The sequence below is a fragment of the Hypanus sabinus genome, unplaced genomic scaffold (genome assembly GCF_030144855.1).
Source record: "Hypanus sabinus isolate sHypSab1 unplaced genomic scaffold, sHypSab1.hap1 scaffold_849, whole genome shotgun sequence".
Lineage (NCBI taxonomy): Eukaryota > Metazoa > Chordata > Chondrichthyes > Myliobatiformes > Dasyatidae > Hypanus > Hypanus sabinus.
The window spans coordinates 55,564-81,610 of record NW_026781702.1 but is presented as its reverse complement, the minus strand read 5'-3'; the positions used below and the strand labels follow the sequence as shown (position 1 = coordinate 81,610).

The following is a 26,047-nucleotide window of genomic DNA, read 5'->3' as shown; positions in this document are numbered from 1 at the left end:
TCAGTAAGCCTTGCACGGGGTACCTTATAAAATGTTTTGCTGAAATCCATATTTACTACATCAACTGCTATTCCTTATCAATGTGTCCGGTCACATCCCCACAAAAATTGTAATCAGTCTCGTAAGGCATGATCTGCCCTTTACAAAGCCATGCTGACAACTCCTAAACATATTATACCTCTCCAAATGTTCATAAATCCTGCCTCTCAGGATCTTCTCCATCAGCTTACCAACCGCTGAGGTAAGACTCGCTGGTCTATAAATTCCTGGGCTATCTCTACTCCCTTTCCTGAATAAAGGAGCATCATCCACAACCCTCCAATCTTGCGGAACCTCCCACGTCTCCATTGATGATGCAAAGATCATCACCAGTGTCTCAGCAATCTCTTGACTCGGCTCTCACGGTATCCTGGGGTATATTGTGTCCGGTACCGGCGACCTATCCGATTTGATGCTTTCCAAAAGCTCCATTACATCCTCTTTCGTAACATCTACATGCTCATATTTTTCAATCTGCTGCAAGTCATCACTACAATCAATAAGATATTGAAGTAAAGTATTCAGTAAGTAGTTCCTATGGTGTTATTAAATATTTATTGTGATCTTATGGTCGTATGGTCTCTCCACAGCTGCGCAAGAACGGGAGTCGAAAGTGAAGATCGGAAATAGACCGTACCGTCTGATCTGCCTACTCTGCCTCGTTACATCCGCCCTCATCGTGATAGTGGCCGGTCTCTCGATCCATGGTGAGTGGAACCGGCTCCGTGTGGAGTCAGACCGTAAATAAAGAGAGTGGACTAAACTGTTAGTGTAAAACACCACAGCGACACCGACACGGCCCTGACCGTAACACCGATTAAAACCCATCACCATAACACGGACACACCCCTAACCTGATAAAAACACGGCCTGAACCGTAACACAGTCAAGACTCGTCCTGACACCCACACGACATTCACTGCCGACCTCGTCCCGGCCGCCGAAACAAGCAAAGCCGAGGTCTCGGAGGCCTTCTCCTCCGGAGATTCCGGACCGCACGGTAGCAGCGGCAGCGAAGCGGGCATTTCAGAAGATTCTCCAGATGTTCCTCCAGGCTCTCACGTCTGTCTCCATCAAATCAGGATTGAGCTCGGATCCCTACTTAACAAGTAACAGATATCCATCTCCAGAGAGGCCGCGCGCGCTGCGTCGCGCCGCCATTTCCTCCTCCTTTACTGGGACACCCTTCACCGTCACACCGACATAAAACTCTCTGAGACCCGTGCGGTAGCGCGATGTTGACTCACGTATCACTGCAAAAGCGAAACATCCTTCACCATCCCTCTCAGTATCCAAGATTCGTCAGTCTAAGGTCACCTCCGACCGAAACTACCATGAGTTGAACTCAACCCTGCAATCCAAGCTTTCTGCACTCAACTGTAATCTGTTCCTTCTTAAAGGAATGCAGAGCGAACTCCATCACCAGTGCACTGAGATGGAAACGAAGTATAGATCTGTCAACGAAACCAAGGCTCAAATCTGTGAAATTTTGACCAGCAGAAGAGGTGAGGCACCATCCCCTTCTTTCACCCGCTCCTCGTCACAGGGCAGGCATGGAGAGAGGAAGCGTCACTCTGTGCTTGACATCGGGAGTGTATGGTTATGGCATGGAGGGTGATTCACTCTGTCTTACTCTGGTAATGTCTGACGGGACAGTATGGATCCAGCTTCACTCTGTGTCTGACAGCGGGATTGTGTGATCGGACATTGCACAGAGATTCACCCCATGTCTGACCCCTGAAGTGCGTTATCCACCGTGGAGTGAGAGCTTCACTCTGAATCCCGGAGTGTGTGACGGGACGGTGCACCGGGGGCTTTACTCTGTGTCTGAATTCGGGATTATGTGGTGGGACCGTGCAGAGAGAGGGACTGTATTTGATTCCAGGACTGTGTGATGGGAGCGTGCAGATGGAAGTAAGGTGACGTAAGGAGGGAGATTCACACTGTGTCTGACCAAGGCCTTGTGTGACTGGACTTTGTCGAGCGATCTTAATTCTGATCTCTGACGTAGGGAATGTGTGAGGGGCGGTGTGGGGTGAGCTTCACTCTGTGGTTGACGCTGGGAGTGTATGCAGAAACCGTGAGACAAGAGTTTCATTCTTCGTCTGTCTCCTAAAATGTGCGACGGGACATTTTGGATGGAACCCAAATTACTGTCTTCACTCCATGCCTTTATCCGGGTGTCAGTAATCGGACGGTGCTGAAGCAGCTACACTGTGTCTGATCTCTGGAGTGTGTGAATGGACACTGTCACAGTCGCCGAGCTCTGTGTCTCACTCCGCAAATGTGTGATGTGTGATGGACGCTGTGGAGGGTAGGGAGGGAGAGAGAGAGAGAGAGAGAGAGAGAGAGAGAGAGAGAGAGAGAGAGAGAGAGAGAGAGAGAGAGAGAGAGAGAGAGAGAGAGAGAGAGAGAGAGAGAGAGAGAGAGAGAGAGAGAGAGAGAGAGAGAGAGAGAGAGAGAGAGAGAGAGAGAGAGAGAGAGAGAGAGAGAGAGAGAGAGAGAGAGAGAGAGAGAGAGAGAGAGAGAGAGAGAGAGAGAGAGAGAGAGATTGATGCCCTCTGTGTCTGATACGGGGGTGCACGATAGGTGAGTTTGGAGGGAACTTAATTCTGGGTCCAAACCAGAGACTGTTGAGACGGTGTGGGGGTAGCATCGCTTTGTTTCTGACACACCGTTGTGTGATGGGTTGCTGTGGATCGAGCCTCACATTCTGTCTGACTCCGTGAGTGTTTCGGGACGTGGTAGCGGAAGCCTGAATCTGTGCCTGACTGGAGAGTCTGTGATAGATGATGTAGAGGGAACTTCACTCTATGCCTGATCCTGTGAATCTGTGATCGGACGTTGTGGAGGGAACTTCATTCTGTGTCTCTCCCCGGGCGTGTGCGATAGGACAGTGTGGTACGAGATTCACTCTGCGTCTTGATTCCGCGAGTGTGTGATGAATGGTTTGGGGGAGGAATTCACTGTGCCTTATCCTGTTAATGTGCGATGGGACGATGTTGGGGGCGGAAAAATTCACTTTGTGCCTGACCTCAAGTGAACATAGCGGGACAGCATTGCGTGAAATTCACTATGTGCGTCCCCCCGGCTGTGTGTTATGGGAAATTGTGCAGGGAGATTCATTCTGTGTCTCACTGTTCCGTGTTCGTGATTTCCAGAGCAAAACAGTTCCAAGGACTGGGTCACAAATAAAGACCGGTGTTATTACGTATCCAGGTTTAAAGCATCTTTCCAAAAAGCGATACAAGAATGTTCAATCCGTGATTCAAGGCTGCTGGAAATCAATTCAAGGGATGAAGCGGTATGTGTCACAGCACGGGAAGATCCCACAATATCACAGGAATCATCACACACTCTCGGATTCAGGCACAGATTGAACACACAACACACACTCCCAGCACACACTCACGGGCTCTGACACAGAGTGAATCTCCCTCCACATCTTTCCTTCACACACTCCCGGTTCAGACACTGAGCGTTTCTCCCTCCATGCCGTGAAGACACGCGTTCCCGGGGTCTGACACAAAGTGAACCTTCCTCCACACTGTCCCATCACATACTCCCGTGGTCAGACACAGAGTGAAGCTCCCTTCACACCGTCCCATCACACACTCCCGTGGTCAGACTCAGAGTGAAGCTAACTTCACACTGTCCCATCACACACTTTTGGGGTCAGACAAAGAGTGAATTCCCTCCACACCGTCCCATCACACACTCCCGGGGTCAGACACAGATTGAATCGCCCTCCACACCGTCCCATCACGGATTCCTTTTGTAGTCATCTGAGAGAATTTCCTTACATAGATTTTGATTCTTGGCATTAATCAAATGAAATTAATTCCTCAGAGCTTTGTATACAACAATCTTTTGTACAAGAACCTTAAGTACTGGATTGGAAAATGCGAAGACGGGTAAGATTTGGACTGATGTGTGGGTGAGAGTTGAGTATTCAGATAGTGCTGATGGGATTATCTGGGATTCGTTTACGGACTGAAGTAGTTTTGTGGGAAAAGGGAGGGGCATTGGGATTTGCCTGTAGACTGTACGTGGGTAGAGTGCAGGGTGATACAGTCCGAACATTTTGGGGCCGACACGTGTCTACCGGGGAAGGACAGGGCAGTGGGAATATTTCGGAAACTTGCATGGGGCAGCGGGGACAGTGCAGTACACAGGGATTATTTTTGTATGACCCATGTCGGTTGGAGAGCGCTGTTCAATGGGATCATTTTGGAGATAGTCGCCGGGCTGTGTGGCGAGGGAGCAACAGCCGGATTAGTTTAGTGACTGACATAGATCTGTGGGGCGAGAGTAGGAGAACTGGTTTAGTTTGGAGTCCAGTACAGGGCGATGGGCACACAATGGGTTAATGTGATTAGTTCGGAGATAGTTGCCGGGCTGTGATTAGAGGGAGGAACAGTGTGATTCGTTTGCTGAATGACGTAGATCTGAGGGATCAGAGCTGGGCAGGTGGATTAGACGGTGGTAGAGTGGGGGTTGTTCGCGGACTGAAACAGATCAGAGGGGAGAGGGTGGGCGTGTTCGATTCGTATGGGGACTGACAGAGGACTGTGTTGAGGAAGCGGTTCGGTGGGATTAGTTTGGGGGATACGGGGCTGTGGGGAGACATTGGGTCAGTGCCTTTGTTGTGGACTGACAAAGGATTGTGGGAGATATTGGGACCGAGGTATCTGTCTGGGTACCGGCACCGGGCCGTGGTGAAGAGCAGTTGCGTGGGATGAGTTTGCGTACTGACACAGTCTGTTAGGTGATAGCAAAACCATGGGATTAGCTTGGGGACGGTCTCGGCTCGAGTTCTCTGCTGGAGCTGTTTTGCCTCTGTTGAAATTGTTTACTCTCTTGAATAGGAATGTGAGCTTCGGTCTCCTGTACAAGGGGTCCTCTGGAACGTCCCCTTGCAGTCAGTGTGACCTGACTTCACTCGGAAGGATTTACCCTTGCGATCTTGATCAGCATTTCATTTGCGAGAAGTCGGCAACTTTGTTCTCGCATATTCCTGAAAAGATCCAGGGTCTCTGTCAACAGCCAGTGGAGGCGACGTGAATCAAATGACTGTCCCCAGTCTCCCTTTCACTCTCACTCCCCGATCATTCCAGATTCCCTGCCCACCCTCTCTGCCCTTCCCTGCTACACCAATTCCTCTGCTTATCACAATCATATTGTCTCCACCAGACACCGAGAAGCCTCTCTTGCTGTCTATCCCCTTCTTTCCCTCCATTCCCCCGTCCCTCTCTTTCTGCTCCCTCTACCTCCTTCCTTCACCTCTCTCCCCGTCCATCCCCTTCTTTCCCTCCATTTCCCTGTCCCGCTCTGTCTGCTCCATCTACTTCTCTTATCATCACCTCGTAATTCCTCCTCCCGCTTTCTTCTGATCCCTCTACCCCCCATTCACCTCTCTCCCCGTCCATCCCCTTCTTTCACTACATTCCTCTGTCCTGCTCTGTCTGCTCCCTCCACCTCCCTTTCACCTCTCTCGCCGTCCATCCCCTTCATTCCCCGTCCCGCTTTTTCTGCTCCCTCTACCCCCCTCATTCACCTCTCTTCCCGTCCATCCCCTTCTTTCCCTCCATTTCCCCGTCCCGCTTTCTTTTGCTCCCTCTTCCCACCTCTTTCACCTCTCCCGCCGTCCATCCCCTTCATTCCCTCCATTGCCCCGCCCCGCTCTGTCTGTTCCCTCTACCTATCTTATAATTACCTCGTACCTCCTCCTCCCGCTTTCTTCTGATCCCTCTACCCCCTCTTTCACCTCTCTCCCAGTCCATCCCCTTCTTTCCCAAAATTCTCCAGTCCCGCTATTTCTGCTCCTTCTACCTATCTTAATATTACCTCGTACTTCCTCCTCCCGCTTTTTTTCTGCTCCCTCTACCCCCCTCTTTCACCTCTCTCCCCGTCCATCCCCTTCTTTCCCTCCATTCCCCCGTCCCGCTCTTTCTGCTCTCTTTACCCCTTTCACCTCTCTCCCCGTCCGTCCCCTTCTTTCCCTCCATTCCCCCGTCCCGCTCTTTCTGCTCCCTCTACCTACCTTATTATTGCCTCATACTTCCTCCCCTCTGTTTCCACATTCTGTCTTCGTCAACTATCACTGCTCCATCCTCTCGAACTCCCTCCTCACCCTTTCTGTCCCTTCCACCTATCCCATTCTCCATCAGTGCTCGCATCCCCATTCTCTCCACGACACACCGACAAACCTCTGTCCCCATTGATCTCCTGCTTTGTGGCAATTTCCATCCCGTGCCGTTCTTCTCCACCCCCTACTGCCTCGCCCTTTCTCCTCCGGCACTTTTTCCTCTCCCTATGCCAACTCTTTCCCACTTTTTGCTCCCTCTCTACCCTCTTTCTACCCCTCTCTCTGCCTTCCCTCTCCGTCTTTCTGTACTCTCAGTGTTCACAATATACACTGTCTCCTTCCCACTCACTCTCACGTCAATCCTGTGCGGTCTGGTGCTCGATAACCCAACCCTGGGTGAACGTTTGTGCCTATTTCCTCTCTCTGTGCCTCTCTTGGGTTTATGGAACTTTGTAAGTTTAGAAGACTGATCCAGGGAATAAAGTCCCAAACTCCCTCCCTCTCTGCATAACCCTCAATTTCCTGCAATATCCCCGGAGAACTCCATGTACTATTTTTTCCAGTTCAGTGGCATTTTTCCTGAAGCATAAAGCCTGACCGACGCTTTGTACCACTGCAGCGTGATCTCCCGACTCCCGTGTTCAGTGTCCTGACCGGTGAAGGCCAGCGTGCCCAGTGTCCTGTCCTCTCGAATATTTTTTCACCAGAGTCGCTATTTGATTTTTGCCCTGAAATGTATACGGCATGCAATTTGTTCTTTAGCTTCATCAGTACGGCAAAAATATGTAGAGCTAACGTAAATTACAAACATTAATAAACACCGCAAAAAATGTCGAGTGTGTGCTTGTGCGTTCAAAGATGTGATGGCGCAGGGTGAGAAGATGTTCCTGAATCGTTGTGTGTGGGTGTTCATGCTCCTGCGACTCCTCCCTGATGGTAGTAACGAGCAGAGAGCTTCTCCCGAGTGGGGAGAGTACTCAGTGATGGATGCCGCCTTCTCGAGGCATCGCCTCTTGACAATGTCCTCGATGGTGGGGAGGGGTGTGACCGCCAGAGTGGCGACTGAGGCTGGAACCCTCTGTAGCCCGTTACTATTCTGTGCGTTGCAGCATCCGCACCCGGCGGCGATGCGGCGAGTCAGAAAGTTCCTCACCGAACATCCATAGAATATTCCTCATCCTCTCTGAGAGAGCACATCCCCTCAAACTCCTAAAGCTGTGATCCCTTCTGTAACGAGACACAAATGTAGAGTCAGGTCTGGAATTAAGACTCAGAAACGAAGTAAATAATACAGCACCAAGCCAACCAAAGCCAAACTCTCAAGCAGTCGAACTGGAGAAGGTCGATTGAGCACCGAGTGCTCTGCTACAGTGCTTTAACTATAGACTGTCCATAAGGAATTGTGGCATTGCACAATTATATCTCTGAATCTTTAGAAGAAAAGTGACTGTTAACTGTACTCTGGGAAATGCACGTGCGGAAACATGACACCTTCTTAGCGTTTGCGTGAACGTGTTGGGCCACAATAGACACTCTGAGTTACTAACACACAATAACCTAGTAACTTCAATTAAACCCATACGTCGCAGGAGGAGAATTAGGACATCGAGTCTGCTGGTCGTTTCACAGCTGATCCATAGTCCTCTTGGTTCCAAACTCGCGCCTTCATTCCTTCAATAATGAAGAATTTTTCAAACTATCTCTTTCATATACAGAATGGCAGGTAGTCCACGGCTGCCTGCGGCGTGGAATTCCGCAGATTCAGAACGCTCTGGCGAAGGAAGTTCCTTGTTATCCCCTTTTTAAAATATATCTCTATATTCTCAAGCTGTGTTTTCTGATCCTAGATCCACTCTCTTCACACCAACTCTGTCATGATCTTTCACAATCTGAAATTTTTCAATATGCACCCTTCATTATTCATTATTCTGAATTCCCGCGAGTAGAGGCCCACAACCATCAAACTTTCTTCATACGACAGGCAATTTATTTCCGGAACCTCCTTTGAAACCTTTTAAATATAACCACATGCTTTGTTCGATACGGAATATCAACGTGCTCACAATTCTCCAAATGTGGCCTCACAGTTCCTTATTTCGCCTTAGAATTATTGGCATTCTTGCGTGGAAGCTGAGGTGTGATGAGGTGGTTATACTGGGAGAGGTTAGACGCAATGTGCAGTTTACAGGAAACTGGGTGACAGTCAGAAGGATGAAAGCGGTTCAACAGACAGGCCCAGGTTAGAGTGCCCTCTGCAGCCCACCCGTTCAATAGCAGGTCTACCGCTTAGTATACTTTTGGGTGGGGGACGGGCCAAATGACCAAGTAGAGGGAAGTATCTCAGGTCAGGTCTCTGGCACTGATTTGGTCGCTGTAGTTTAGAAGGGAAGGGGGAGGGCGAGATGAGGCGCGCTGTGGGATAGGGGATTATTTGTTAGGGAATTAGAAAAGGGGTTCTGTGTGCGACAGGGGGATTCGTGGATGGTATTTCGCCTCCCGAGTGTCGGGGACACTACCACTCTGAGCGGGACCTCAGCAATATTAAGTGGGAGGGTGAGTAGGCGAAGTTCGGAACGTGCTGATGTGGCCAGAAATAGGAAGGCAACACCTACTAACACGGGGCTAAAGTGTCGAGGTGTGAATGAGGGCTTCTGATAGTTGGAACATTGGCTTCTCTTCGAAGGAAAGTGTGACCAGTGTATGTTTCAATATAATCCTAGTTGAACTTTCATTCAGTCTTACATGAATAGGCTGAAATGCAGCCAGACGAAACAGCGTTACTCCAGAACCAAACGTGCAAAAAAAACTTTAATATATAAGGCTTAAAGTAGGCCACAACGCAGCTTGAGGCCCGTGGTCCACAGAATGCGACCGAAATCTGGATTCGACACCAACAGAGGTTGTCTTCTGCCGAGCGAACACTAGAGGGAAGCACATACACCTGCCCAGAGGCTGCACCACAGCGCCCCCACGTGGCGCAGCCCCTTCATTTCCTCCGCCACCTAGCAAATCTCACCGTTTCCACCTGGACTGGACTGGAACTGATATTCCAGCCGGAAATTCTGTCACTAAAGATGAGGAAGGATGGGGATTGAACCAGCGATGCAGGGGTATGAAAAACAGAATGTCAAAACAGATGTTGGAGTGGTTGTTGGAGTAGATATTGTTGAGACCACAGACAAAGTGAGCAAGCAAAAGGTTGAGCCTGCTGGGACTCATGTTCTGAGCTGCCTCCGTTTCAATGCGAGAAGTACTGTACGAAAGACGGACGGGCCCAGGGAAGGGGTCATCCGCTGTCATTATGATATTGTAGACATTAGTGAGGCGCCGTTGCAGGGCGGGCAGGAGCGTCACCTCAACATTCCCGGTTTCCGTTGTATTAGTCGTGATGAGCGGGAAGTACTGAAAGTTGCGAGGTGGCTTTCCTAGTCACGTGAGAATCACTGAGCAACTCAACGAGAGAGGAGTTCATGTGCCTCTTTCACAGGGATGTTACTGTGCAGGGAATGCAGGGGGTTGGTTGTTGTGCAGTCAGGAGTGATTCAGCTCAAGTGGTATATCACAACATTCATGCCCAAAGGGTCTGTTCTGTTCCGTCATTTATGTTCACTGCTCTGCGAGAGGGGCAAAAAGACACATTTAAACTCATCAGGGGATAGGTTAAATCAAGCTCTTAGACGATAGGTTGCGAAACACAGAGAACGGCCACTTCACAGACAGCATGGGCAGTGATGGAGTCACACAGCTGACACTGTGACACCTACGCACCCCTCAACATGACATGGAAACAACACCGACCGGACTCTAAACGACCCCATACCGTGACACCCACACGCATCTCGCCGTGAGACTCTGCGGAACAGCGCTGGAACTGGAACTGGATGAACTCGGGATCATTCGGGAAGCTGAGGGGTTGATAGGGAAGACATATGGAGAGGTCTTTAAACCCACGGTGTAGGGTACAGGAAACTGGGTGATAGACAATAGTCAATAGTCAACAGGTGCAGGAGTAGGCCATTCGGCCCTTCTAGACAGCACCGCCATTCACTGTGATCATGGCTGATCATACACAATCTGTACCCCGTTCCTGCACTCTGTCCATATCCCTTTACCTCGCTATCTATAATAGCTCTATCTAACTTTCTCTTGAATGCATCCAGAGACTTGGCCGCCACTGCCATGTGGGGCCGAGCATTCCACATATCCACCACTCTCTGGGTGAAAAAGATTTTTCCACATCTCAGTTCTAAATGGCCTACCCCTTATTCGTAAACTGTGGCCACTAGTCCTGGTCTCACACATCAGCGGGAACATGTTTCCTGTCTCCAGCGTGTCAAATCCCTTAATAATCTCATAATCTCATATGTCTCAATCAGATCCCCTCTCATCCTTCTAAATTCTAGTGTATACAAGCCCGGTCGCTCCAGTCTTTCAGCTTATGACAGTCCCGCCATTCCGGGTATTAACCTATTGAACCTACGCAGCTCTCTCTCTCTCAATAACAAAGATGTTCTACCTCAAATTTGGAGACCAAAACTGCACACAATACTCCAGGTGGGGTCTCCCCAGGGCCCCGTACAGCTGCAGAAGGACCTCTTTACTCCTATACTCAATTCCTCTTGTTATAAAGGCCAGCATGCCATTAGCTTTCTTCACTGCCTGTTGTAACTGCATACTTGCTTTCTTTGACTGATGTACAAGAACACCAAGACATCGTTGCACTTCCCCTTTTACTAACTTGACTCCATTTAAATAGTAATCTGCCTTCCTGTTTTGCCACCAAAGTGGATAACCTCACATTTATTCACATTAAACTGCATCTGCCATACATTTGTCCACTCACCCAACCTGTCCAAGTCACCATGAATTCTCATAACATCTTCCTGATATTTCACACTGTCACTCAACTTTGTGTCATCAGCAAATTTGCTAATGTTACTGTTAATGCCTTCATATAGATCATTAATGTATATTGTAAACAGCTCAGGTTCAGCATCGAACCTGTCGGTACCCTACTTGTCACAGCCTGCAATTCCGAAACGGACCCGTTAATCGCTACTCTTTGTTTCCTGTCAGCCAGCCAATTTTCAATCCATTTCAGTACTCTGCCCCCGATACCATGTGCCCTAATTTTGCCCACTAATCTCCTATGTGGGACTTTACCAAAAGCTTTCTGGAAGTCCTGGTACACTACATCCATTAGCTCTCCCTTGTTCATTTTCATAGTTACATCCTCAAAAAAACTCCAGATCAGTCCAGCATGATTTTCCCTTCATCAGTCCATGCTGACTCGGACCGATCCTTCTTCGGCTATCCAAATCTGTGGTAATTCCATCTTTTATAATTGACTCCAGCATCTTTCCCACCACTGACGTCAGGCAAACCGGTCTATAATTCCCTGTTTTCTCTCTCCCTCCTTTCTTGAAACGTGGGACAACATTAGCCACCCTCTAGTCACCAGGAATTATTCCTGAATTAGTAGAACATTGTAAAATGCTTATCAATGCGTCCACAATGTCTAAAACCACCTCTTTAAGTACCCTGGTATGCAGACCATCAGGTCCCGGGGAATTATCAACCTAGAGACTCAACAGTCTATACAACACCATTTCTTGCCTAATTTAAAAGTCCTTCAGTTCGTCCTTTACCCTAGTTCCTTTGACCACTTTAACAGGATGGTGAAAGTGGTTAAACAGCCAGAGTCATTGCAGAGGCCACTATTGGCCAATCCTCTCAATAGCAGGTAGACCACTTTGGATACTTCCGGATGGGAGGAGAGAGGTGCAAATGCTCAACCAGGGGAAAGTCTCAGCGGGCAGGTCTCAGGCACTGAGTATGTTTCTGTGGCTCAGCACGGAAGAGGGTGAAAAGTGGCGAGCTGTATCGATAGCTTTGCCTTTGTCAGGGGAGCAGAAAAGAGGTATTCTGGACGAGAACGAGATTAGAACATGGATTGATACCTGGAAATATGATGTTGTAGCTATTAGTGAAACATGGTTGCAGAAGGGGTTTGTTTGGCAACTAAATATTCTTGGATTTCGTTGCTGCAGGTGTGATAGAATCGGAGAGTGAAGAGCAGGAGATGTTGCATTGCTTGTCCGAGAAAATATTTCAGCGGTGCTTTGGCAGGATAGATTAGAAGGCACATCTAGAGAGACTATTTTGTTGGAATTGAGGTATGGGAAAGGAGTAGTAACACTTATAGGCGTGTGTTATAGACCACCAAATGGGAAGCAAGAATTAGAGGAGCAAATTTGCAAAGAGATAGCAGATGTTTGTAGTAAGCACAAGGTTGTGTTTGTGGGAGATTTTAATTTTCCTCACATAGACTGGGAAGCTCATTCTGCAAAAGGGTTGGATGGCTAGGAGTTTGTAAAATGTATGCAGGATAGTCTTTTTGCAGCAATACATAGAGGTACCGACTACAGAAGGGGTAGTGTTAGATCTCTGTTACGGAATGAAATAGGTAGGGTGATGGAGGTATGTGTTGGGGAGAAGTTCGGATCCAGGGATCACAATAGCGTTAGTTTCAATATAATTATGGAGAAGGATAGGACTGGACCCAGGGTAGAGATTTTTGATTGAAGAAGTCTAACTTTGAGGAGATGCGAAAGGAGGCGGAAGGAGTGGATTGGGACATTTTGTTTTATGGGAAGGACTGAGGTCATTTAAAAGTGAAATTTTGAGAGAACAGAATCTTTATGTTCCTCTTACGTTTAAAGGAAATATTAAAAATTTGAGAGTGCCATGGTTTTCTAGGGATAGTGGAAACTTGGTTCGAAAAAGAGGGAGATCTATAATAAATATAATCAGCATGAAGTAAATGAGGTGCTCGAGGAATATAAAGAATGTAAGTAGAATCTTAAGGAAGAAATTAGAAAAACAAAAGGAAGATACGAGATTGCATTGGCAAGTAAGGTGAAGATAAATCCGAAGGGTTTCTACAGGTATATTAACAGCATAGGGATAGTGAGGGATAAAATTGGACACTTAGAGAACCAGAGTGGACAGCTATATGTGGAACCGAAAGAGATGGGGGAGATTTTGAACAATTTCCTTTCTTCGGTATTCACAAAGGTGAAGGATATTGAATTTTGTAAGGTCAGGGAAACAAGTAAGGAAGTTACGGAAACTATGACAATTAAAGAGGAAGAAGTACTGACATTTTAAGGAATATAAAAGTGCATAAATCTCAGGCTCCTAATAGGATATTCCATAGGACCTTGAGGGAACTTGGTGTATAAATAGCAGGGGCTCCGACAGAAATATTTGAAATTTCATTAGAAACGGAGGTGATGCCGCAGAATTGGCATTTTGATCATGTGGGTGCATTGTTTAAAAACGGATCTAAGTGTAAACCTAGCAATTATAGGCCTGTAAGTTTCACGTCAGTCGTAGGTAAATTAATGGAAAGTATTCTTAAAGATGGTATATATAAATATCTGGATAAACAGGGTCTGATTTGTAATAGTCAGCATGGATTTGTGCCTGGAAGGCCATGTTTGACAAATCTTATCGAAATATTTTGCAGAGGTTACGAGGACAGTTGACGAGGGCAACGCAGTTGATGTTGTCAATATGGACTTCAGTAAGGCCTTTGCCAAGGTTCCGAACAGAAGGTTAGTTAGGAAGGATCAATCGTTATGTATTAAAATTAAAGTACATTTGTAGTAAAATGAATTCAACAGTGGCTAGATGGGAGATACCAGAGAGCAGTGGTGCAGAACTGTATCTCAGGTTGGAGGCCGGTGAGTAGTGGTGTGCCTCACGGATCTGTATTGGGTCCAATGCAGTTTGTCACATACATTAATGATCTGGCTGATGGGGTGGTAAATTGGATTAGTAAGTATGCAGATGATACTAAGTTAGGTGGCGTTGTTGCTAATGAGGTAGGTTTTCAAAGTTTGCAGAGAGATTTAGGACAGTTAGAAGAGTGGGCTGAACGATGGCAGATGGAGGTTAATGCTGATAAGTGTGAGGCGCTGCATTTTGGTAGGAATAATCCACATAGGACATACATCATAAATGGAAGGTCATTGATGAATGCAGTAGAATAGACTGATTTATGAATATTGGTGCATAGTTCCCTGAAGGTGGATAGGGTGGTAAAGAAAGCTTTTGGTATGCTGGCCTTTATAAATCAGAGCATTGAGCACAGGAGTTTGTATGTAATGTTAAAATTATACAATGCATTGGTCAGGCCGAATTAAAGGAAATATATCAACAGAGTAGAAAGAGTACAGTGCATATTTACTAGAATTTTGCCTGGTTTTCAGAACCTAAATTACAGGGAAATGCTGAACAGGTTAGGTCTTTATTCTTTGGAGCGCAGAAGGTTGAGGGCGGACGATAGAGTTATTTAATATAATGAGGGGGATAGATCGAGTTGACGTGGATAGGCTATTTCCTTTGAGCGTAGGGGAGATTCAAACAAGAGGACATGATTTGAGAGTTAGGGGGCAAAAGTTTAAGGGTAACACGAGGGGGAAATTCTTTACTCAGAGAGGGGTAGCTGTGTGTAATCAGTTTCCTGTAGAAGTGGTAGAGGCAGTTTCGGTATTGTCATTGAAAATAAAATTGGCTCGTTATATGGACAGGAAAGGAATGGAGGGTTATGGGCTGAGTGCAGGTCAGTGGGACTAGGTGAGTAAGCGTTCGGCACGGACTAGAAGGGCCGAGATGGCCTGTTTCCGTGCTGTAATTGTGATATGGTTATATGGGCCCGAGGGACTAGGTTAGAGTAAGCGTTCGACACGGACTATAAGGGCCGAGATGGCCTGTTTCCATGCTGTAATTGTGATATGGTTATATGGGCCAAAGGGACTAGGTGAGTGTAAGCGTCGGCACGGACTAGAAGGGCCGAGATGGCCTGGTTATATGGTTAAATAGTTATTCCTCGATCGTGTGCGGTCGTTATCGTCGCCAGTGTTTAGGTATGAAACGAGCCAGTTCTGCAAACGTATGTATGTGCAGGTGTGGCCAAATTTAGAAAGGACATTCAGTTTAAAACGAGGATAAATTGTTAGAGTTGAAACGCACATAATATGGATAAAATATGAAGATAGCAAGCATATGTCGGAAATCAGTAAGTACATTTTCGCATTCTGCACACACACACACACACACACACACACCAACACACACACACACACACACACACACACACACACACACACACACATACACATCTCTGCAGCTTGAGACCCCCTGGGCATTTTGAATGCCATGGTAATCTACAATTGTTCACAACAGAGATTGTCTTCTGCCGAGGAACTCCGGGGGGCAGCACAGACACCTGGCTGCAGGCCGCGCCACACCGCCTCTACCTTTCTCAGCTCATTTCCTCTCCCTGAACTGGATTGGAACTAATATTCCAGGGGTAATTTTTTGCCATTAAAATGGGAGAGTGGTGGTTTAAATTATAGTTGCAGGGACAATTAGACATGAACGCCATTACAGATAGCTGAGTGGTTGTTGGGATAGATGTTGTTAAGTCTTCTGTAAAAGTCAAGAAGCAAAAGGTTGAGCCTGCTGGGACTCATGTTCTGAGCTGCGTGCGCTTCAATGCAGGAAGTATTGTTCAAAGGGCCGATGCGCTCAGGTCAAGGGTCAACGCCCCTGAGCCTGACTCGGCAGATATCAGTGAGACTGGATTGCAAGAGGGACAGTACCGTTTGCATAAGCTATGAACGAGACACACAACTCTCAGTGAGAGACGGAGACGTTCTGCAATGGGACACTGAAAGTGTTTCGGTGTCACAGCCACAACCCACATCTGACATGAACACGCCCCTCATCGTGACACTGACAGAGACAGGCTCTGCACCACAGAAGGATCTCAAAACTCAACGATACCAACACAGAGTCAGGCCCTGCACTGTAACTCGAATACTGACCTCCCCGTCGTCATAACACACTCCCTCTCCAAAATCACAACCCGACTCCGTTACCCTACTCCTACACTATTCCCAGTCACCGTCGGACAGACTGCAGTGCACGGCTCCTCGTTCCGTCACCCATCCCTCGCCTACAAGCAACCCCGTCTCCTTGACCCACATCCTCTCCTGCACACTTCGCCATCTCCATCATCCCGTACGTACACATACGCCCCGCCCCGTCTCCGTGATACACTCCGCCCGCTAAACACTCCCCATCTACGTCGTCCCTCCGCTCTCTTCCTACTCGATGTCCGAGAGACGGTCCAGCTGCAGTAAGTGCAGTACTGGAGCTATAATTGCAAAAGTAAACACAGATTCATCTGCAAGAAGTCGGCACATTTATACCCGGATATTCCTGAAGAGATCCGAGGTCTGGGTCATCTGTCTGTCGGGCCGACTTCAATCAAGTAACTTCACGCCACTCTTCCCATTCAATCTACACCACTCTCACTACCCCATCTTTTCTTACACTCCCACCCTCTCCGCCCCTCCTTCCTACCCCATTATCTTCCTCTACTCGCATCCGCATACTCCTCCACTGCTCTTCCTCTCCCCATCCAGTCAACTCTTCTACCTTCCCGGACCCGAACTCCCCCGATCCCCCATTGAGTCTCCCTTTCTACTCCTCTTCTCTTTCTCCCATTCTCACAAACTCATTCCCTTTCCACCCCTTCTCTTCCCCTCGGACCCCATTCTCTAACCTTTCCTTGCTCTCCGATCTCTCCACACACTCTGACCTCAATTCTGTGCACTCTGGCTTTCAGCACCCAACCACGGGGAAAGACTGTTACGTTCAACCTATCTGTGCCTTTCCTGGCTTCATACCCACGTTTCAAGGTACAAAGTCCCCTCCTTCTTGCCGCCTCTCCATAACTCAGACCCTCGAGACCCAGCAACATCCTCGTAAATCTCCTTCTGCACTCTTGCCAGATCAGTGGCATCTTTCCTTCAGCAGGGCGACCCGAACTGAACACCGGACTCCAAGTGCGGACTCTCCGACACCTTGTACAACTTCAACGTGACCTCAGCACGGTCGAAGATGCAAAATTAACGTAAATAGCGAAAAATAATAAAAACTAGTTCAAAGGTGAACACCGAAGGAGCGTTTAAATGTGTAGAGAGTGTTCTTAAACTGATGGCGAAGAGGCAGCAACTGCTTGTAAATTGTTGAGTTTACAGGCGCCTGTACCCCCTCCCCGATGGTACGGATGAGCACAGCGAACTTACCAGGCTGGAGAGGGTACTTGCTGATGGTTGTAGTTTTCCCGAGGCATTCCTTTTTGAACGTGTCCTCGATGGAGGGGAGGTTTGTGCCCGTGATGGGGTTGGCTGAGTCTAGAACCCTCTGCAGCCTCTGGCGACCCTCTGCGTTGCAGCCTCCACACCAGGCGGCGATGCGACAAACCAGAACGCTCTCCACAGTACATCCGGAGAAATTCGCGAGTCTTCAATGAGAGACCACATCCCCTAATACTCCTAACCTTGCAATCTCTTCTGTACCGAGAGAGGTATGGATGGTGGAGAAGGCAAGGGCCGAGTAGAGTCTAGAATACACTCCGGCTCAGACTGGAATTAAGCAAGAGCACAGTGATGAAATCCAAAGATAAATTCACAAGCAGCAGTACAAGAAATGGATCCCGTACGGTTGAGCACTGAGTGCTCGGCGCGAGGCCGTTACCGACAGACAGTCCATGAAGGAACACTGGCCGACGATAATTGGCAGTCTGAGTCTTAAAGGGAAAGTGAGAGCGAACGACTCTCCGAGGAATGGGAGTGCTGAAACCTGGGTACCTGAGGCTGTTCTGACAGGAACATGACCCGTTCTTCGCATTACATGTTGTGCCCAGTGTAGACCCTCTGAGACGCTGATACCCACTATCCCAGGAACTTCAAATACGATCATACGGCAGAGTGGTAGAATTAAGCTATTTGCTCGATAGTGTCGGCCCATCATTTGAACATGGCTGATCAATCCTTATTCCCAATGTTCAGACTTCGCTCCGTATCTCTTCATGCTCTGACTAGTCAGGAATCTATCACTCTGAAATATGCACAGCAGATTCCCGTCCACGGCCGCCTGTAACAAGGAATTCCACATATTCTCTCTTCTCTAGCAAATAAATTCCTCCAAATCTCTGTTGCGAATTCACATCCCTCTGTCCTGTGCCCGTCGAAGGTAGGTTTGGAGAAAACAAAGTGCAGAATTTCCTGAAAAGAACATCTGTCCAACTGTTAAACACGGGGTGGATCGATCATAGTTGTTTTGCAGCCAGTGGCAGAGGGACAAATTTCACTGGTAGACGGAAGAATGCATTCAATTAAATTCCAGCAAATTCTGGAAGCAAACATCACACCGTCTGTAAAAATGCTGAAGATGAAAAGAGGACGGCTTCTACAACAGGATAATCATCTGAAATACACCCTAAACTCAAACTCCACAATGGACTACTTCAAGAGGCGCAAGCTGAATGTTTTGCCATGGCCCTCACTGTCCCAGACCTAAACATTATCGACAATCTGTGGATAGACCTCAAAAGAGCAGTGCATGCAGGACGGGCAAAGAATCTCGCAGAACTAGAAGGCCTTTGAAGGAAGAATGGGTGAAAATTCCCCCAAACAAGAATTGAAAGACTCTTAGCTGGATACAGAAAGCATTTAAAAGATGTGACACTTGCCAAAGTAGGCGTTACTGAGTACTGACCATGCACCATGCAGGGGACCCAAACATTTGCTTCGGGCGCTAATACATTTTTGTTATTTTGAAACTGTAAAAGATGGAAAATAAAAAAGGCAATCTTGCTTAAAATATTAAAGAACTGTGTCATTTTTAACATTATGCCTTTTGGAATTCAGGTCCACTTTTACTCGCTTAGCTATTCAAAGTAACAAAAACTGTGACCAGGGGTGCCCAAACTTTTGCATATCACTGTCAGGGCAAACTGTTGGTAGGTTTGTTTTCAGTTTATTTATCGTTTATAATTGCACTGTTAGAACAGAAGGCATGCCTGGCAGGAGAGTAGAATGCTCCTCTTGCAGGATCTGTGACGACAGGGAGACCTCCAGTGTCTCTGACAACCTCGCCTCTGATAATTGCCTCCGGATGCAGATTCTAACACTCGGATTTATGGAGCTGGAACTGCTACTGGATGAACTCAGGATCATTCGAGTAGGTGGAGGAATAGTTGGGAGATATATTGGGAGGATGTTAGACCCCATATGCAGATAACAGGAAACTGGCAGACAGTCAGGAGGTTGAAAGGGGTTAACCACTAGACCCACTGTAGAGTACCCCTGTGCCCAACTGGCTTAATAACAGGTCTACCACTTCCTATACGTCTGGGTGGGGGAGACGGGTGGAAATGACCGAGAAGAGGAAACTCTCACAGTTCCGGTCTCTGGCACCGAGTTTGTCTCTGTGGTTAAGAAGGGAAGGCGAGATGAAACAAGCTGTGGTTATCGGCGATTCATATTTGGGGGAACATAATACTGGCTTTCTGTGCAGGATTGTGATTCTTGCCTCCCGCGAGCTCTCGGAGTGGGTCCTCAGCGATGTCAAATGGGAGGGTGAGCGACCGAGTTCTGCACGGGCTGGTGTCGCCAGAAATAGGAGGGTAATAGAGATCAACACGTGGCTCAGGTGTTGGGGTGGAATTGAGGGCTTCAGATAGTTGAATCACTGGGGTTTCTATGGAAGGTCAGAACTGTGCATAAGAGAGCGTTTCAATCCAATCGGAGTTTAATTGTCCTTCAACCAGACATCAGTAAAAATGCATCAGGTAAAATAGAAAACACTGGGTGAATATCAGTATTTATACAATCACACAATTTAGATTGTATATACATTCACATGTATGCACACATTTATGCAAATCTGCATTCGACCACAACAGAGCTTGTCTTCTGCAGAACGAGCACCTGGGGGCAGCAGAGTCTGCTGCCTGGAGGCCGCAAAACACGGCTCCGCGTTTGGCCTCTGCTTCATTTTCTCCGCCAGCGAGCAATTCTCCCAGTTTACACCTGAACCGAAGTAGAAGTAACACCCCAGCGTGGGTTTCGCCATTAGAAAGGGAGAATGGTGGGGTTTACACTGGAGTAGGGTTTTGGAACAATAATCCCATAACAGACAGTGGAGTGGTTGTTGGTACAGATGTTGTCAAGACGTCAGACAAAGTCAGGAAGGAAAAGGTTGATCCTGCTCGGACTCATGTTCTGAGATGCGTCCATTTCCATGCAGGAAGTATTGTACGAAAGGAGGATGAGCTCAAGGCAGGGCGCAACACATGGAAGCATGATATTATAGCAATTAGTGAGAGTTGTTTGCGGGAATGGCAGGACCGTTAATTCATCATTCCCGGTATGTGCTGTTTTAGACGTACTAATACGGGGATAATTCAAGGGCTACGGTTATATTGAACTAGTCGTTGAATATATCACGGCAATGGTCAGTTATGACAGAAAGGAGAACTCGTCCACGTGAGGACTTAAGGGTGGAGCTGAGGAATAAAAAGGGATGAACTCGTTCATGGGGCAACAGTCCTGGGAGTTCAGAGGAACAAACCTGTAAGAGGTCGCAGACTGTTGCAAGAAGCATATCGCTGTGATCTTGGGTGATTTTAGCAGGTATTGACTGTGAGTCCCATACTGTGAAAGGACCAGTGAGATAGGTTGTCAAGCGTTTGGAAGAAAGTGCCCGAATCAATACGTATAAAGTCCCATCGAGGGAGTGCAGTACTTGATCTCCTACAGCGGAATGGGACAAGGCAAGGGACAGAAGTTTGTGTAGGGGACCACTTTCCATCTAGTGATGGTGATGCCATTAGGTAAAAGGATAAGTGTGACGTTGAGTGTAGTTTCCGAATTTGAGGAAGACCAACTTTATTGACGTCAGGAGAGATCTGCCAAGTGTGGATCCAGCCAGGCTGTTTTCTGCTGTTCATCGCAAGTTGGAGCGGAAGCGCTGTTCAGCCTCAGTGTAGAGTGGAAAGGACCGGACCGTGAAGAGATGGAAGCGTTGAATGAGAGAGCGACTTCAGTCAACAAGGTTGGGGTGCCGAGAAACTGACCGACAAAGTAGATGGGAATTGGGACTGGGCTTGACGTTTCCGAGTTCACTAAGTCATTTCTGGTTGCCACTTTACAGAAATAGTGTGGGTGTCTTTGGAGAGGATACAGAAGGGATTCACTAGGATGCTGCCACCAATCGGTAGCACAATCTGTCAGCAGAGATCAGAATTTTTTTGCTTATTTGCTCCGGAGCGGCGAAGGCTGAGATGCGTCAGAACAGAATGAGGAATGAGAAATGCATGACCATGCTCATGGGGCTACATTACAGGCCAGTCAACAATCCACTCGGATAGAGTTTGATGATGTGTTTCTGAAGCGAGGATCTGAAGCCAATGTCGGAAACGCGAGTGCGTGATTTGACGGGGAAGAGGGAGCTTCACTTTGTGTCTGTACAAGGGAACTTATACAGATTAAACTGTATTAACTTATACAGTAGGTGCTTTCTGTCTTTTGGCAAATCAGAGCAGATAAATCCCCGGGACCTGACAGGTTATTCCCTCGGACCTTGAGGGAGGCTAGTATTGAAATTGCAGGGGCCCTGGCAGAAAATTTTGAAATGTCAATATCCACGGGTCAGGTGCCGGAGGATTGGAGGATAGCTCATGTAGTTCCATTGTTTAAAAAAGGCTCAAAAAGTAAACCAGGAAATTCTAGGCCGGTAAGTTTGACATCGGTAGTAGGTAAAGTATTGGAAGGAATACTGAGAGATAGGATCTACAAGTATTTGCATAGACAGGTGCATATTAGAAACAGTCAGCAAGGTTTTGTGCGTGGTAGGTCATGTTTAACCAATCTATTAGAGTTTTTCGAGGAATTTACCAGGAAAGTAGATGAAGGGAAAGCAGTGGATATTGTATGCATGAACTTCAGTAAGGCCTTTGACAAGATCCCGTATGGAAGGTTAGTTAGGAAGATTCAATCGCTAGGTTTCCATGGAGAGGTAGTAAATTAGATTAGAAATTGGCTCAATGGAAGAAGCCAGAGAGTGGTATTGGGGGATTGCTACTCTGAGTGGAGGCCTGTAACTAGTGGTGTGCCACAGGGATCAGTGCTGGGTCCATTGTTATTTGTCATCTATATCAATGATTTGGATGATAATGTAGCAAATTGGTTCATCAAATTTGCTTATGATACAAAGATTGGAGGTATAGTGGAGAGTGAAGAAGGTTTTCAAAGCTTGCAGATGGATTGAAGCCAGTTAGGGCTGAAAGATGGCAGATGGAGTTTAATGCTGATAAGTGTGGGGTGTTACATTTAGGTGGGACTAATCAAATGAGGACATACATGGTAAATTGGAGGGCATTGAGGAATGCAGTCGAACAGAGTGATCTAAGAATAATGGTGCATAGTACCCTGAAGTTGAAATCTCATGTGGATAGGGTGGTGAAGTATACTTTTGGTATGCTTGCCTTTATAAATCAGAGGATTGAGTAAAGCATTTGAGATGTAATGTTAAAATTGTACAAGGCCTTGGTGAGGTGAACGTTGGAATACTGTGTACAGTTCTGTTCACCGAATTATAGTAAATATATCAAGAAAATAGAGAGAGTACACAGGCGATTTACTAGAATGTTTCCTGAGTTTCAGCACCTAAGTCACAGAGAAAGGTTGAACAAGTTACGTCTTTATTCTTTGGAGCGTAGAAGATTGAGGGGGGACTTGATTGAGGCATTTAAAATTATCAGGTAGATAGATAGAGTTGATGCAGGTAGGCTTTTTGCATAGAGAGTAGGGGAGACTCGAACAAGGGGACATGAGTTGAAAGTTAGGGGGCAAAAGTGTAGTGGCAACAAGAGGGGAAACAAGAGTGGTAGCTGTGTGGAACGAGCTTCCAGTAGAAATGGTATAGGCTGGTTCGATATTGTCATTTAAAGTAATGACAATATGGACAGGAAAGGAATGGAGGATTATGGGCTGAGTGCAGTTCGGTGGGACTAGGTAAGAGTAAGCGTCCGGCAGGGACTAAAAGGGCTGAGATGGCTTCTTTCCGTGCTGTAAATGTTATATGGTTTTATGGTTATATCTCTCTCGTTACAAAACGCATTAGAGAGTGAGGAATTTTAGGGGATATGAACTGTCATTGAAGACTCGCGAATTTCTCCGGATGTACTGTTGAGAGCGTTCTGACTTGTCGCATCGCCGCCCGGTGTGGAGGCTGCAACGCAGAGGGTCGCCAAAGGCTGCAGAGGGTTCCAGGCTCAGCCAGCCCCATCACGGGCACAAACCTCCCCTCCATCGAGGACATGTTCAAGCAGGAAAGACTCGCGAAGACCGCATCCATTAGCGAGGACCCTGTCCAGCCTGGAAATACCATGTGCTCATCGGTATCGACGGGGAGGGGGACAGGAGCCAGAAAACTCGCCAATTTACAAACAGTTGCTTCCCCTCCGCTATCAGATTGCGAACGCTCCCTGAACACTTAAACACACCTTCGGTATTCTCCTTTTTGCATTATTTATTAACTTCCCCGATTTACGTTATTTTTACATCTTTGCACCGCACTGAAGTCACGTTGTAGTTGTGCACGTCGTCGGTGAGGCCGCGCTTGGAGGGCGGTGTTCAGTTCTGGTCGCCCTACTTTAGGAAAGATGCCACTGAGATGGAAGGAGCGCAGAGGGAGATTGACGAGGATGTTGCCGGAACTCGAGGGTCTGAGTTAAGCAGAAAAGACAAGAAGGTTGGGACTTTGTTCCTTGGAGCGTGGGTATGAAGCCAGGGGAGGCATAGATAGGGTGAATACACAGCCTTTTTTCCTCTTGGTTGGGGCATCGAGAGCTTGTATGCACAGTATTGACGTGAGAGTGGGTGGAGAGAACGGAGAGAGGAGAGGCAGGGACTGGGGTAAGAGACAGAGATAGATGGGGAGAAGCGGAATGAGTTTGTGAGAAGAAGGGCAGAGTGAGAAGAGGAGTCGGTAGGAAGGAGGAGTAAATGGAGGGATGTGGGGTAGTTCGCGGCAGGAAGGGGAGAAGAGTGGTCTAGGTGGGGAGAAGGAGAGTAGGGTGCAGAATGGGGATGTGAGTAGTGGAGGCTGGGGTAGGAAGGAGGGGAAGTGAGGGTAGGAGATGATGAAAGAATGGAGATTGAAGGTGAGCTAGATTGAATGGGGAGAAGTGGGGTGAAGTCACTTGATTGAATTCGGCTCGAAAGGCAGTTGACAGAGACCTTGGACCTCTTCAGGAATATCCGGGTATAAATATGCCGTCTTCTCGCAGATGAATCTGAATTTACTTTTGCAACTGTAACGGTAACTCGATCCGCACTTAATGCAGGTGGGCGTTTCATAGCTTAACTCGTACACAAGATCAGAGGCCACATTCCTGTTAAAGAGGGTTAGACAATTTCAACAGAGACAAAACAGATCAAGCAGACAACCGGAGACCGTCACCAAACTAATCCCACTAATCTGCGCTCTCCCCACAGCCACTTGTCAGACTCTAAATTTATCCTAAGATACCGCGCTCTCCCCTCAGTCCCGGGTCCATCGCCGTACGAATCCCACTACACCGCTCTCCCCTAAAATCCCGAATCAGCTACCAAATTAATCCCGCTGCACGACTCTCTCCCGCCAACCCTGTGTCAGAACTCAAACAAATCCCACAGCCCGACTCTCTCCCCACGACCTCGTTTCAGTCTCCAAACTAATCCCACCGTCTCACTCTCTCCACAACCTTCTTTCTACAAACTGATCTCACTGACTCACTCTTTCCCCACAGATCTGTGTCAGAGCTCAAACTAATCCCACTGCGTTACTCACTCCCCACGACCTCGTTTCACTCCAAACTAATCTCAGTGACCCACTTCCACATCACAGAGCTGCAACAGTCCAAACCTCACCTGCCTGCGCATTTTCCAATCCAGTATGTTACGTATCGTTCGACAGCGTTGGAAACAAACTTCTGTGAAATTAAATCCCTTCTGTTAATGTTTAGAACAAGACTCTAACAATGCATATCCATGTGAAGGGACGGTACAGAGAGGGAATCACACAGTGTCTTAGCCTGGGACTATGGTGCGAGTTTCACTCTTCTTCAGACCCCGGGAGAGTGTGGTGGGACAGTTTGGAGGGAGATTCATTCTGTGTCTGACCCCGGAAGTGTGTAGATGGGACGGTGTGGAGGGAGATTCCCACTGTGTCTGATCCAGGGAGTGAGTGGTGGGACGGTGTGGAAGGAGCATTCTGTGTCTCACACCTGGAGTGCGTGGTGGGAATTAGTGTAGGGAAATTCCCTTTGCGTCTCACATCTGGAGTGTGTGGTGGTATTGTGTGTAGGGAGATTCAGTGTCTGTCTCACGCCGCGACCGCGAGATTATTAACACCTCTTCTCGCGGTAAAACATACCTTTTCCTTGTTTGAATTTATTTCGAGGGGCCTTGAATCAAGTTCCGAACAATTTTGCCTTGCTCCATCATAAAAGGTTCCAAACGTGGATATGAAATAACAACGGTCTTCATTTTTGATCCATTCCTGGGGACACGTTGCCTCTGCAACTCAGGAACAACAAACTGTGAATCTCCCTCCATAAATCCCGTTGCATCAGCTGGGATCAGAAAAAGTTAAACTCCCTCCACACTGTCCAATCATACTCACACGGGTCAGACGGAGAGTTAAGCTGCCTCCACAGCGTCCCCTCATACACTCCCGGGGTCAGACACAGAATAAATCTCCCTTCACTCCGTCCTTTCACACACTCCCGTGGTCGATGTGAAACTCCATCCACACCATCCTATCACACTCTTCTGGGATAGGACGCAGACCGAACCTCACTTCATACAGTCATTCTCCTCACTCATTCTAGTTGTCCTTCGGTATCATCTCTGCCCACAGTCATATTCAGACGCAAAGTGTAGTGATTCAGTATCCGACTTGCCGCATTACGCACTCCCGAGATCAGACAGTAAGGGACGCTGTTTCCAC

At 47.5% G+C, this 26,047-nt stretch overlaps 1 protein-coding gene and 1 long non-coding RNA gene across 2 annotated transcripts; one reads left to right on the top strand and one right to left on the bottom strand.

The window, feature by feature from the left end:
• The first annotated feature begins 1,470 nt into the window (after window positions 1-1,470).
• LOC132390302 (oxidized low-density lipoprotein receptor 1-like) lies at window positions 1,471-5,392 on the top strand. The gene is made up of 4 exons (XM_059962920.1): window positions 1,471-1,544; window positions 3,201-3,343; window positions 3,889-3,953; window positions 4,908-5,392. Exons 1-4 carry the CDS (start codon window positions 1,475-1,477, stop codon window positions 5,101-5,103), a joined length of 474 nt encoding a protein of 157 aa, XP_059818903.1. The 5' UTR covers window positions 1,471-1,474; the 3' UTR covers window positions 5,104-5,392.
• Window positions 5,393-24,139: 18,747 nt separating this feature from the next.
• Window positions 24,140-25,547, bottom strand: LOC132390300 (uncharacterized). The gene is made up of 3 exons (XR_009510857.1): window positions 25,472-25,547; window positions 24,967-25,028; window positions 24,140-24,449 (listed from the first exon to the last, which is right to left on the bottom strand). It is a non-coding gene; the product is annotated as an uncharacterized LOC132390300 (long non-coding RNA).
• Between the last annotated feature and the right edge of the window lie 500 nt (window positions 25,548-26,047).